Genomic DNA, 13,974 nt, shown 5'->3' on the forward strand with positions numbered 1-13,974 from the left:
AGCCAGTGGGATTGCCGGTTTGAGTATTACGGATGAATCAAGTCTAAAGCCCCCTATTGATGGCACACACAGTATATGCATTCACACTGTGTGGGAGAAAAGATTTTGAGAGCAGTCAACAAGCACTCTGTTGAGTTGTGGACCAAAATGCATCTAGTCTGACTGATTCTTAATGTCAAAGCAGAGCTTGTCAAAGGCTCTGTGAGGTTTAATTATTGACTATAGGAGCACATGAACAATAAACATTCCACCGCATGCACTCAGAATTATAATTGCTGTATTACAGTGTGTCAATGCCATGATTTATAGAACATGATACAATTACCTTATGGTGATGAGGAATCAGATAGAAGACTGTACATTCTTACATTAGGGAATTATACTGTAGATAGAACATTTATCTGAAACAAGATGTTTAGGAACAGATCATGTCACCATGATCAGAACCATGACCAGTCATATGGTAACAGAATGACTCCATCAAGCAGAGCATTCCATTTGAAATGATCCGAGGGGGATATGCATGTGAGACACACAGCACTTTGGCCGGGATTCAATCAGAGGCGTATTTCAGACAAGCGGTCAAGAGCATTGCACACAAGCAGTCAAATGCATTGCGGCGCATGCTGCAAATGTCTGCTCAAGAGTTAATCAGCTTAAAAAGTAATTTACTACAATGCGTATTTGATTGAATCCCGACCTAAGAAACTTAGTTGAGGTTCAGTTTCCATGTTCTGAGAGGATTTGTCATTGTTCGTTTGTAAAGTAGGGATGTAACATGGATACCATGACAATAAACACTCAAGATATGAAACACATTTCACATTTGTCCAAGTCTGTTGTTCCAGATGGCCAACGAAACGACTTCTCCTTCACTGGGTAGAATATTTTCATTTTTCAAGCATATGAAAATGTCATGTAAAGTCAATTTACCAGGGGACGGTGGTAGACATGTCTGAATTGGGACAAAGGAGGCAATAGACAGGAAATGTGAAGTGCTCTGCTGTAACTGACTGACTAACTGACGTGGGGATATGGCAGAAACAGATATCTGGGAGGAAGGAAGAGGATTTAGGATAAGAGGCTGGCCCGTGACTAGGGCCTCCATGGTGGGAGGGGAAAAAGACAGGAGATAAAGAGGAGTAGAATAAAGACAAGACAGACAAGGGGAGGAAACAAGAGCGATAGAGAGGTCGAGGGCGAGTGGTGCGTGTGTGTGTGCATGTTTCCGTGCGTGTGTGTGCGTATCTGCACGAGTGCACGAGTGTGAGCACATGTTCAAGTGCTTGTCTGTGTGAAAAACAGACGGCAGCTGGTGAAGGAGATTAAAGTTTCTATCTCTACTGTAACTGCCTCTTCAAACCCCCAACTGCTCAGATGCTAAAAACACCCCCCTCACCCCCTTTCCACAAGTCCTATACCACCCCTACTTACACCCACCCAACCCCCACCCTAAAACTCATCATAGACCACCTCTCCTTCCGTCTGTGAGCTGACAACAGAGGTCCATTTGGAAAGTGGGCACGAGATCTTTTTTCCACTGGGTGAACAGAAAGAGGCTACAGAAGCAGAATGTGGCTTTATTCAATACGTATCGCTGAAATTCAGCAATTTAAAGGCAATATTCCCGCATTATCGGAGACTTCATTCACTGTTAACAATGCAGATGTCGGTTCAGTAGGAAATTACCTTTAAATCTCTAGCAAGCTATCTGTAACGCTTCAGCAATACAGATTGAATATAACCCTTATTTTTATTTTCCTCAGTGTACGGTCATTAAGTCAGTGTTGTTTGTTGTTTTTCTCTGCACTAATAAAGGCTTTATTCAATCCGTGTCGCGGGAATTCAGCATCACAGAGTTACAGAAATCTAAAGGCAATGTTCCCGCATTAGTGAAGACTGCATCCACGGTAAAACCTGCATATGTTTGTTCAATCGGAAATTACCTCTACATTTCTATTGTGCAATCTGTAACGCTTTCAGGGATACAGATTGAATAGAGCCCTTAGTTAATATACTTTATTGTACATTTTCTTTGCAGATCAGAGATACAGGCCAGGATTCAATCCAATCGCACTTTGTCGACTAGGCACCTTTTAAAGGCAACATTACCTTGTTCGCAGAGACTGCATTCAAGCTACATACAGAACCAGTAAAAACTTTGGACACACCTACTAATTCCAGGGTTCTTCTTTATTGTACGATTTTAGAATAAAAGTGAAGACATGAAAACGATTAAATAACACGTGGAACCATGTAGTAACCAAAAAAGTGATTTTAGATTCTTCAAAATAGCCACGCTTTGCCTTGATTACAGCTTTGCACAGATGTTGGCATTCTCTCAACCAGCTTCATGAGGTGGTCACTTGGAATGCATTTCAATTAACAGGTGTGCCTTGTTAAAAGTTCATTTGTGGAATGTATTTCCTTCTTAATGCATGTGAACCAATCAGTTGTGTTGTGATAAGGTAGGGGGGTATACAGAAGATAGCCCTATTTGGTAAAAGACCAAGTCCTTATTATGGCAAGAACAGCTCAAATAATCATAGACAAATGACAGGCCATCATTACCTTAAGACATGAAGGTAAGTCAATGCGGAAAATTTCAAGAACTTTGCAAGTTTCTTCAAGTGCAGTCAAAAAAAACATCAAGCGCAATGATGAAACTGGCTCTCACCACATAGTTACCTCTGCTGCAGCGGATAGGTTCGTTAGAGATAACATCCTCAGAAATTGCAGCCAAAATAAATGCTTCACAGAGGTCATGTCAACAGACACATCTCAACATCAACTGTTCAGAGGAGACTGCGTGAATCACGCCTTCATGGTCGATAGCTCCTGCAAAGAAACCACTACTAAGGGACACCAATAATAAGAAGAGACTTGCTTGGGCCAAGATACACGAGCAATGGACATTAGACCGGTGGAAATCTGGACATTGGTCTGATGAGTCCACATTTGAGATTTTTGGTTTCAACCTCTGTGTCTTTGTGATCTTTGGGATGATCTCACGTGTGGTTCCCACCGTGAAGCATGGAGGAGGTGGTGTGATGTTGTAGGGGTGCTTTGCTGGTGACACTTAGTGGGACTATCATTTGTTTTTCAACAGGACAATGACCCAACACACCTCCAGGCTGTGTAAGGGATATTTGACTAAGAAGGAGAGTGATGGAGTGCTGCATCAGATGTTCTGGCCTCCACAATGACCTGAACTCAACCCAATTGATATGGTTTGGGATGAGTTAGCCCGCAGAGTGAAGGAAAAGCAGACAACAAGTACTCAGCATGTGTGGGAACTCCTTCAAGACTGTTGGAAAAGCATTCCAGGTGAAGCTGGTCGAGAGAATGCCAAGAGGGTGCAAAGCTGTCATCAAGGCAAAGGATGGCTACTATCTCAAATATAAAATCTACATGATTCCATACGTGTTATTTCATAGTTTTGTTGTCTTCACTTTTATTCTAAAATGTAGAAAATAAATGAAAACCCTTGAATGAGTAGGTGTGTCCAAACTTTTGACTGGTACTGTATATCAGCTCAATCAGAAATTAAGTGTCAAGCGCGGTATTATCTATTGCTGATTGGATTGAATCCCGGCCTGAAACCTGCATCTCAGTGCGAGAGGTGTCACTACAAACCCTGGTTCGATCCCGGGCTGGATCCCGGCCGTGATCGGGAGTTCCATAGCGCGGCACACAATTGGCCCAGCATTGTTCGGGTTAGGGGAGGCCTTCATTGTAAAATAAGAATTTGTTCTTAATACATTGGCGCTCATACTGTAATAGATGTTGGATATGCGTATGTATTTCTTCTCCAGCTAATTTCTTGGATTAGCAACATGTAACAAAGTGGACATACTGATATGACATACAATTCCCAGCGAATTAAAATTCAGAGACATTATTTATCATTTCACCAGTTGGTTATTTTATTTATTTTCAGCAATAACACCAAATGTATTTCTATTGTCTTTTTCGCTTGCTATCTTGGGAGATGCGTTTGAATTGTAAACAATGAAAATGATCAAATACATTTCAGAAAACTCCTGACAAGCAGTGTATGACCAGGAAAGGGCAGACCGTAGCCACCCTTCCTCATTTCTATAACAATACATGTCATCTTATAGCTTTGAGTCTCTCATATTTACATAGATACAGCCAGGTTCCAGCTCAACACAAGTGAAACCTCTTGTTTTTTTTCATTTTTTTTTCTTTATTTTCTTAAAGAATTATATGTACATCCTTAACCCCTAGCTGCCTGCTGCCAGGGTACACAGTTAGAATGACTTACTTAATTCATGTATCTATTCTTGATTAATTACTTAAACTGTAAATCAACTTTATAGCAGAATTTTGCAGCACAACTCCTACAAATAAAGTGTATAATACAGAGCTCAAGACATTGTCTTTCCGATAAAAATGGGGGAAAAAAAGGAAAATAAACAAAAACATATTGCACTTAAAGCCAGGACAGCGGTGGACCTGGTTTGTGGTTTAGGGGAAGGGAGAGCTTTCATCTGAGTGCAATGGGTGAAGCATCCAGCAAGATATCTAAATAAATAGGCAGACCTTTGTACAGGTGAAGCGTTTGTTTTATGTCTATGAAAAGAGCAACCTCCCAACAGTATTGCTCAGTATACTTATGGAGTGCAGGTTTGAACTTAAAACGATAAAAAAAAAATTAAAAAAATGAATAACAATAAAAATCAAGCTTGGAAGCTTCATAGTCAAGTGCCTTAATGTCCTGAGAATGCTGCCTCGTTGAGTCTAGGTGGCGCTACAATGAATTGCTTATCAGAACACAGTCAAGTGTTACTTCTCTTTTTTTCGACGGTCTTTGGAAACAGGCAGCAAGTCTTTTCGAGTTAGAGTGGCACATCTCTGCTTTTGCAGTTTTGGTCCATTCCGTTTGTTGATATTTTTCCATCTTTCTCTCTCTCTTTTCCCTCTGTTCCTCAGTGTCTTTTGCTGTATGATTTGGATGAATGCGACAAGGTGAGACCCTGTGAGAGAATGCTGAACAGAACAGATGCTGACTGTGCTTGAGAGAGTTGTGTTTCACCGTGAACAGAAAAAAGATGCAAAACCAGACAAAAAGCGGCTTTTCGTCCCAGTCATCCAGACATTGATCCAGCTATCACGTTTCTCCTTTTTCTCGCAAGCCCGTTTAGAAATGGTCATTGTGAGACATTGAGAATCTAGGACAAAACAAACCTTTGCGTCGTACCAACAGCATTTGAACTGGCTCTAAAGGAGGAGGAGGATGGGGGGGGGTGTAAAACAAAAAGAAGGAAAATATCAACAAAAGCGCCAAAACAGTACCGGACTGTCTTCATGTCTGCGGAGGTTTCAGCACCCCATCCTTTCTACAGTACGTCCGGACAAACCAACGTATGTCGTTATGAACCACAGACAGTGATCAATTATCAATGAGAGTGATCAGAGAAGCATCCAGCAGTCACGACTTGACCAGCTGTCCTGACTGGGCTCTCCTCTCCATCCGTTCATCCATCCACCATCGGTCCGTCATCATGGTCGTTGTGTAAACAACATCCCCCTCAATGCCACAGCCTAGCTTTCTGTCTCTCTCACACCCAAATTATAGTGGGACAGGAAGATGGCAGAAACAAAACAAAACAGCGAACGTATAAAAAAATCAACACCCCTGCTTTCAAGTCAATGTTTTCTCTCTCTCGTCGTTGTCTCTCACTTTCTCTCTCGATCTCTGTATGTTTACGACGATGAGGAGGTGGACGTGGTGCTGGCCTTCTTCTGGTTGACTAAGTCCATGTAGAGTTCTGAGCGGAGGAAGCGGGGGTATGAGTCCTTCTCCATCAGGCCATATATCCTGCGCTGGGCCAGGTCGAAGCAGGAACGCGTCACGTTCTGAAGGTTGTCCTTGGTGTGCTCTCGGGTGTACGAGTCCAAGTTCACCTGAGAAAGGGAACGAGGGAAGGGAAGAAGCAGCAGAGCAGGTTAGTTTCAGTGCTACTGACAACTGGTTCCAGTTGTTGGGGCTGATTTGTGACTTGAAGTTTCCACCCGGCTCTCCAGGTTTGAAACAAAAAGGGAAAGGGGAAAAGTGAGGGAGTCTATTTGGTGCGTGTCAGGCGGCCAAAGAAAGCCAGTTTGTCTGGAATGATCTCACGTCCTCTCCAGCTCACTCGTTCCCTTGTGGGAGCACCTTCTGACAGGCATTACACATTCATCACCTAACATCTTTAGCAGGGGAACAATGCTGAGGAGGCCGGCCAAAAATCACTGCTTTTTCTATTTACAGCAGGAACAAGTTCATTCATGGCCTAGTTTCTGTCAGGCAGGAGTTAGAAGCAGACATTCGAAAAAGGCTGAATCAAGACAAGTGAGGTTGGAATTAGAGAACACATCTTAATTGAGGGGCCGCTGACTAAGTCTTTCCAGTAAGTCAAAGTAAACAATTTGGAAAATGGAAATGGAGAGCTCATTTAGGTATAAACATTGCCTAATGGCTGGAGAGGGTAAATGACAGTTTAATGGTATTTTCCGCCATCCTTTGTGGGTACGGGTCTGTGTTTGTATGGGGATTGCTGCTCACCTCTTTACAAGACTGGATGGCGATGTATTCAGCAAATACTTTCTTGGCTTTGGACGCCATCTTGGATTGCGACTTAATCTTTTTGTAATCCTCGCATGCTAGCCAGAATTCCAGATTCTCTTCGCTGAACTCTGTGCGCAGGAAAGCTCTGAACGCTGCCAGGCCATCTGAAAGGAAGATGAAAGACAGAGGTGTGGGTTAGTGGATGTGACTGGAGAGCCATGGCAACACAGCGGCATCTCTCTCAATGTGGGAGACTACCTAAAATAGCACAGTAGCCAAGTCCATTGAATCACGCTGTTAAAAAGGGGACTACTAAAGCCAGCATGCAGTCACCTCTGAGACACCTATCCAGTCACCTCCCATATGCAACAATTATCCAGCATCACCCCACTGACCCTACACTATACTCTGTTACTTTTTCCTGTCATCGACACCAGTAATTGGAATGCCTTTTTCAATGTCGTCTCTGAACAAAGAGAAGCCTTTCTTGTTCTTAGGTGGGGTCAGTTTGCTTGTCAATACATTTCTGTTGATTTGGCTATTGAGATTGGTGTTTTTAATTACTTAAGGAAAAGCCATCAGCAGGGTAAGAATAGCAGGAAGCAGATTCCCACCCTGCCTGGTCGCCCACACCTTTCCGTTCACATGAACCCCCTTGGGGAGATTAAACTAAGAGCAAAGGGAGGAAAAGAAAGGGATTCAAGTGTTGTCTCACCAAAGTGTTGTTCCGCTAAGAGAGGGAGTTGAATAGGGATTTGAACAACCAACCTCACAGCACTCAGACCAAGGCTATGAATTATGGAAGAATATAAATATAGTAACACTACTCTGAAGCATTCTCTCTCCCTATCAGCCACCTAGCCTATAATCTGGTCGCTCTCCCCATACACTAATGCATGGTTCTATCCACTGGGATTAGTGGGAGAGCTGCAGCAGAGTGCCTCAACAGACTGCCCATTCACTGCAGGCGTGCAACAACTCACACACACACTGAATTCACATCGCAAAAGCAACAAGCACAAGCAAGGCATGCATGCTTAATGCATGTCAATATGAGCATATTTACAACCCGTACCAGACACCACCCCCCACCCCCCAAAACACATGCACATTGTTCCTTATTCATAATCAATGCAATTGTTCCCCATGCTTCAGTTCAACTTAAACCAGACACACATTGGACCATATGGCAATCAACCCGGATGGGCATTAGTCATGTCCTTTATCCCCCTGGGTTAGATTGATTAAATGGATGGAGAGAATAAAGAAGGAGAAGAATAAGAAGGAAAGGCAAACTTACATTTATGGGCCAGCAGCTTGTCCAGAGATTCCCCCCATTTGAGTGCCTCCTCCGGGGTGGGCCTGCAAATGAAAGCGGAGCGGTTCTTTAGCAAGCCCATCTCTGCCAGGTTTCTCATAGTGTGACCCATCCGAAGCTCTGTGCTCCACTGTACTGCACTGGACTGGTAGGGAGCGTCAGTGTGATCCTTTGGCTAGTCCTCTGTTCAATTACTATTTCTTCTTCTTATTCTCTCCTTCTTTGTTTTTCTCTCTTTCACACTCTCTGGCACTCTGGGGCTGTGTGTGAGCGAGCGTGTGTGAGTGGATATTAATGTGTGTGCCTAAAACTGTCTAACTTCCTCCACTAGACTACTCATCTTATACTCCCTCTCACTGCAGCTCGGGAGGCAGGGAGGGGAGGGACAAAGCCGGCCAATGGGGAGAGGGTTTGAACCTGAGGGTCCAACCCCTAGCTTTTATGCCCGCCCCTTGCTTCCCTCATTCGCTCTGCTCTCTGATAGAGGATAAACTTATTTTCCTTCAACACATCTGCAGCCTTATTGACATGGCAACAGAGGAATATAGGACCCAACCATTTGAATCCATTCTAATAACACTACACGCAGAGACACTACTGGTCCTTTGTTACCATTTTCTACCTTATTTACATTGTTTTTTACATCAGTTACTGTTGCAACTGGCTCCGTGAATAAATTCTCTCTCTCTCTCTCTCTCTCTCTCTGTGGACAAAACATGTATGTCTCTCTCTACAACATTGCATAATACAGTATAATGTATGACTGACTACTTTCACATACGCAAAACAAATGGACCTCCTGCTCTCTCTGTTACGGTTGCTGGGCGATATTTATTACATGATGCACGCTTCAATTTAAATAGCAGTTGAGTAGATGCAGCTTGTGTTCAAGCGAGCATACTCTAAAGACGCAATGGCAGACTATACATTAGACATACATTAGCCAGTGTACGGGACCAGGATCCGTTTTGTCAATCAAACTAGCCAAATATCTACAGTATAAATACAGTATAGAAATATATATGTAACCATGGATATTGACTGGACCTATCGCTCTGTTACAAGAGTTCACCCATCACTGATCCATCAACATTCCACAATGTTGCATCTCAAAATCAACCACCAGAGCACATACATGAAATCTAATACAGATACACTCTCTGAAACATTCTCTATTTAAACAGGTAGAAATAGGAACATCAAATAACTATATGGCTGCCTTTACCAAAGCCATAACATCTACCTAACCTGTAACGTCAATCACATCCATCTTAGCTTACGGATCAACCAGAGATGGTTAAACACATTGAGACGTAATTAATCAGTTCTCTTTTTCTTCCCTCCTTCATTTCTGTCTTTCTCTCAGTGGCTTTACAAGCGCTTCTTCACAGTGCCAAATGGTCTGTCTCTCTGAGCCAAGTCATCACCAGCTGGGGTGGGACCCAGAATGCGGGCATGTGACAAACACACACGACAAACACACTGACAAACACACATAGCTACACACACAAAATAAAAAACTCACTTTACTGACTTCAAGGACTTGTCGAATTTTCCAGCTGGGTTGCTTCCGGGAGACTCATTCCTCCTCCTCAGGAAAGCAAGCCGGTTCTTCATGTCTTTGGCCCTGAGTATGGGAAGGACAGAGAGAAAGAAAGAAAGAAAGAAATGGAGAGAGAAAAACAGAGAAAAATGAAGAAAGGGATGTGGAGAGACCAAGTGGGAAGAAGGGGGTTGAGTCTTCCAGAAATTAAAAACAAAACAATGAAATCCAAGTCATGGTAAACACAGCTCAAGTTTAAAGACAAACTCCAGCGGTTCAGATCAGTTCCATATGCTCAAAATCAGAAGAGGTAAAAAGTGCCAGGACTGTATACATTTCAGACTTCAGCAGGATATTCAAGTGCAGTAGAGTAGAGTGGTGTCCAGTGGAAGTTACAGCACAGTGACAGCTAGTGTCTCTCCCTCTCCGTTGTCAATGTCTTCTTTCAATATATCTCTCCTCTAGTTCTATCCCTGGCAGGTCCTTGTGCAGGGAGTGAGTGAATCTGGCAGTGAAGGAGGAGAGACTCACTCCTCTGAGCGATCACACATTCTCCAGGTGCCGAAAGGGACCCTAAGTGGGAGATAACCCAGGGCCGGGGCCCTCGGGACGGGACATGGTGCACAGCTGCACCCCCTCCACCTCCATCACCCAAACTATACCCCCCACCATCAACAACACCCTGCATCTCCCTTTCCCATCACCATCTCCCCAGAGACCCTAGTCTTCCATGCTTTCCAACAATCCCTGGCTGGCTCCTGGCTCCTCCCTCTGACCTCACATGCTTCCTCAAAGGGACACGACCCCACACGATTCCCATTTCCTGGTTAATTTCCACAGTGTATTAGCTATTAGCTCACGCGCGAACACGCCGCTGTCCTAGTCACTGTCAGCTGGCCTAATGCCACCAAGAGCCCCAGTGAGACCACCAAACCCAAAAAAGCATTTAATTTTTGGAGCCTGAAAACGCACACACATTCAGTATAAATGCTAACACACACACATTTAAACACACACATGCATACTGTACCCATGTACACCCTCACCCTCTCTCTGCCAGTATCCAAAGGCCCTCTCCGTACACCTGATCATGTGGGTTTTCCAGCCATAAAAAATAAAAAAATTAAAAACATGTCCTCAAGCTGAGGCTGGTTAGAGTGTTATTGTCTCCTCGTGGCGAAGCTTCTGGAAGTGGCTCTGATGGCATTCTAGACAGAACTTCTTCTCCCCTCTCCTATCTCTTCAGCAGGATGGGAGAGAAAGAGAGAGAGGGGACCATGTGCAACCCCCTCCATGGCGTCCCCCTGACACCGGATGTCTCTGCATTCCTCACTGAGCGAGATCAGGAAATTGATTGTAAAAATAAAAAAAGGCAGACCTCAAGGAATGTGAACAATCTTTTTCTAAAATCCTGTTGCTGATTAGTGTGTATTTTTTTTAGGGCTATCTGGGTGACAGGCTTAGCAGCCATTGTGATTAATCTAAAAACAGAAGGTGATCTTTAACAAGGCACCATAAAAGGTTATAGGTGTTACAATGGGCATGCTTTTAATATTCCAGAGTAGGGCTGTATGAAACCATGCTCTATCCAGATGAGGAGCTAGCTCTAGTGTGAAGTAAAATTGGGTTGTTTGATGTGGTGAAAAACATTCAACTCTACCTCTGGCACAGTTTTTCTCTCGACAACCCAGTCACCAGTCTGAGGTCAGCACACTACCTCAAATAAAAAGCTGTTTTAGAAAGGCATAAAATCATCATAGAGAAGTGGAATGTATTTGATTGCTCTGTTTTTAGTGTCCATCGCCATTTGGCTTATAACTATGTGAGGTTAAAGCCGAATAGAGGGGCCATGCCAACATATGTGAGAAAAGGGACTCGTTTTTTAGGAGCGCTGGCAAATATTTGCAAGCCTAATGATACCATTTATTATGCATGTCTGGTTTCAATACAACTTGAGTGAACTACGCTGGGCCAGGCTGGGTGGAAATCTATGACAGGGCTGTGAACACTGGTCAGTGAGAACTGGGAGAGGGATCTGAATTCACAACTCTACATTGCCACTTTCTGGCTGGATTAGTGTACTACAGAGATATGGCCCTCCATTCTCAACATGTTAATGTACTGTGGCAGAATAATTACTAATAACATTCAATTGTTTGGTTTGAAAAGATGATGACAGTAAAAATCCCCTTCTGATTTACAAATCTCACAATTCTTGGGAGGAATAAACTACACTATAGTGATGAAAACTACAGTAAAATGTAATTTTGCTTAACAGACCATCCTACAATCCATTCAAACCATCTCAATATTTCAGTAGTTGAATAGCCTACTTGTTTGTGTAAATGCCATTCTATAATCCTATGCCATGAGTCTATACGTGTTATTGAGAGCCAAGCACATGTGAGGCTGCTGAAACGTGACTTAGGCTGAGGCAGTGATAAGGAGGTTACACACATGGCAGCTCTCTGGCCACGGCCATCTATCACATTGCTTCTGTGATTATTAGCTCATACACTGGGCCTGAGGGGCTGAGGGCTACAGCAAAGGCCAGTATCAGAGTCCTCATTCGGCACAGGGAAGACAACACAGCCACACATCCACACAGCCACAAAGGGCAGGCAGGGGACACATTCTACACAGCTCAGTTAGCTTGTTCACCACACGGCTGGGTGTCGTCAGGCCCCCTGCCCCCAGGCTAGCTACCCCAAGAAAACAAACAACCTGCTGGGAGAACAACTAGTACTGCAAAGAGGTGAAGAGGCAAGAGGGGATCAAGGAAATGTGAGAAGAGAGAGAGAGACAGAGAGACAGAGAGACAGAGAGGCCCAGCATTGTCTGCTCTCCTTGTCTCATCTCTTTGTCTCCTGCATTTAACCATCAAACCCTCTCCCACCACTCCTAACTCTGCATAACATACCCCGGCTACAGAGCTAATCGCCCACCCACCAGCGGCAGTGGAAGACGTTATGTGTGTTCCTCTCTTCATTAAACATAGCCCTAACCCTGACAGGGCAATCTGCTTCAAAAATGGCAACATCCCTCTACGGGAGATGCTCTCTAATCCCATCCATCCAGAAAATACTTCTGTTACCTCCCATGTTCCCTATCTGCCAGGCAGAGACGTGTGTGTGTGCGTACTTGTGTCCGTGTAGAGGGGGCTGGAGGGTCTTTGGCGCTGCAATTATCTCAGGTCTTCGTGTTATTCCCACTTCTCCTGGCTCACATTAGAGACAGTAATAGCCTCTCTCCAAGCTAATACTGGTACCGTGAAACTGGGCCACGCTCCCAGGGATCTCTAGCTAGCTAGGCACTAAGAACTCAAGGGGAGAGCTGGAGCGCTGGGGAGGTGCAGAGAGACACACTGCAAATGTACTGTAGATGTGCTAGAGTGTGACTGACTGACTGACTGACTAACAACCACGGGGGCTACAGGGGGGCATGTCAACACCAACAGTAGATCCAATTGCGAGATAAAGAACTGCATTGATGTACTAGAAATGTGCAACAACAAAGTAATAACATAGTATAGTACCCATGTGTAAAGTACTGAAGTACTACTGAAGTATTTGGGGGTACCTGTACTTTACAATTTAAAGAATTGACAACTTTTACTTTTCACTACATTCCTAAAGAAAATAACAAACGTTTTACTCCATACACTTTCCTTAGCCCCCAAAAGTACTCATTACAGGACAGGAAAGGTACCGTTTGAAAGGAAACAACTTTAAGTTTATGGAAATGTGAAAGGAATGTAGTAGAATATAACACAATAGATATAGTAAAATATAATACAAAGAAAAAAAACAACGTTATTTGGTATTTTTTTGTACCATCATCTTTGAAATGCAAGAGAAAGGCCATAATGTATTTTTCCAGCCCAGGTGCAATTTAGATTTTGGCCACTAGATGCCATCAGTGCATGTGCACAGTTTTAGACTGATCCAATGAACCATTGTATTTCTGTTCAAAATGTTGTATCAAGACTGCCCAAATGTGCCTAATTTGTTTATTAATAACTTTCATGTTCAAAATTGTGCACTCTCCTCAAACAATAGCATGGTATTCTTTCACTATAATAGCGACAGTAAATTGGACAGCGAAGTTAGATTAACAAGAATTGAAGCTTTCTGCCAATATCAGATATGTCTATGTTGTGGAATATATTGTTGTTACTTACAACCTCATGCTAATCGCATTAGCCTACGTTTGCTCAACCGTCCCGTGGACGGGACAACGATCCCGTTGAAGTCAAGTATATTTCAGCAATTAGATTTACAATTTGATACTTAAAGCTGCAATATGTAACTTTTTGGGCTACGGACCAAATTCACATAGAAATATCAGTTATTGGTCTGTCATTCTCAGTGAAAGCAAGTCTAAGAAGCAGTATGTGCGCTATTTCTATGCTCCACATTCTTTAATTTAATTTTTGCGTATTTTACTTCCGGTTTTGTACTCCAGCTTCAAACAATATTTTTGGTAATTGAAAATACATTTCACAGCGGTTAGGATGGCACAACAAAGAATTTTAGCAAT

General features: G+C 43.3%; 1 protein-coding gene across 19 annotated transcripts in view; it reads right to left on the minus strand.

Annotated features, from left to right (window-relative positions):
* Window positions 1-3,901: 3,901 nt before the first annotated feature.
* Window positions 3,902-13,974, minus strand: part of LOC109879868 (regulator of G protein signaling 3) — a 187,426-nt gene continuing 177,353 nt past the window's right edge. For 11 of the 19 annotated variants that reach the window (XM_031803162.1, XM_031803159.1, XM_031803161.1 and 8 more), the window contains 4 exons: window positions 9,418-9,519; window positions 7,875-7,936; window positions 6,572-6,738; window positions 3,902-5,931 (listed from right to left, as the gene is read on the minus strand). In XM_031803162.1, the coding sequence (XP_031659022.1) occupies window positions 5,731-5,931; window positions 6,572-6,738; window positions 7,875-7,936; window positions 9,418-9,519 (532 nt within the window). In that variant the 3' untranslated portion in view covers window positions 3,902-5,730. Of the gene's footprint in view, window positions 5,932-6,571; window positions 6,739-7,874; window positions 7,937-9,417; window positions 9,520-9,769; window positions 10,443-10,481; window positions 13,149-13,974 lie in introns of those variants that run through there. The other 8 variants (XM_031803160.1, XM_020472048.2, XM_031803164.1 and 5 more) reach the window with 5 other exon arrangements.

Source organism: Oncorhynchus kisutch, linkage group LG23 (genome assembly GCF_002021735.2).
Source record: "Oncorhynchus kisutch isolate 150728-3 linkage group LG23, Okis_V2, whole genome shotgun sequence".
Lineage (NCBI taxonomy): Eukaryota > Metazoa > Chordata > Actinopteri > Salmoniformes > Salmonidae > Oncorhynchus > Oncorhynchus kisutch.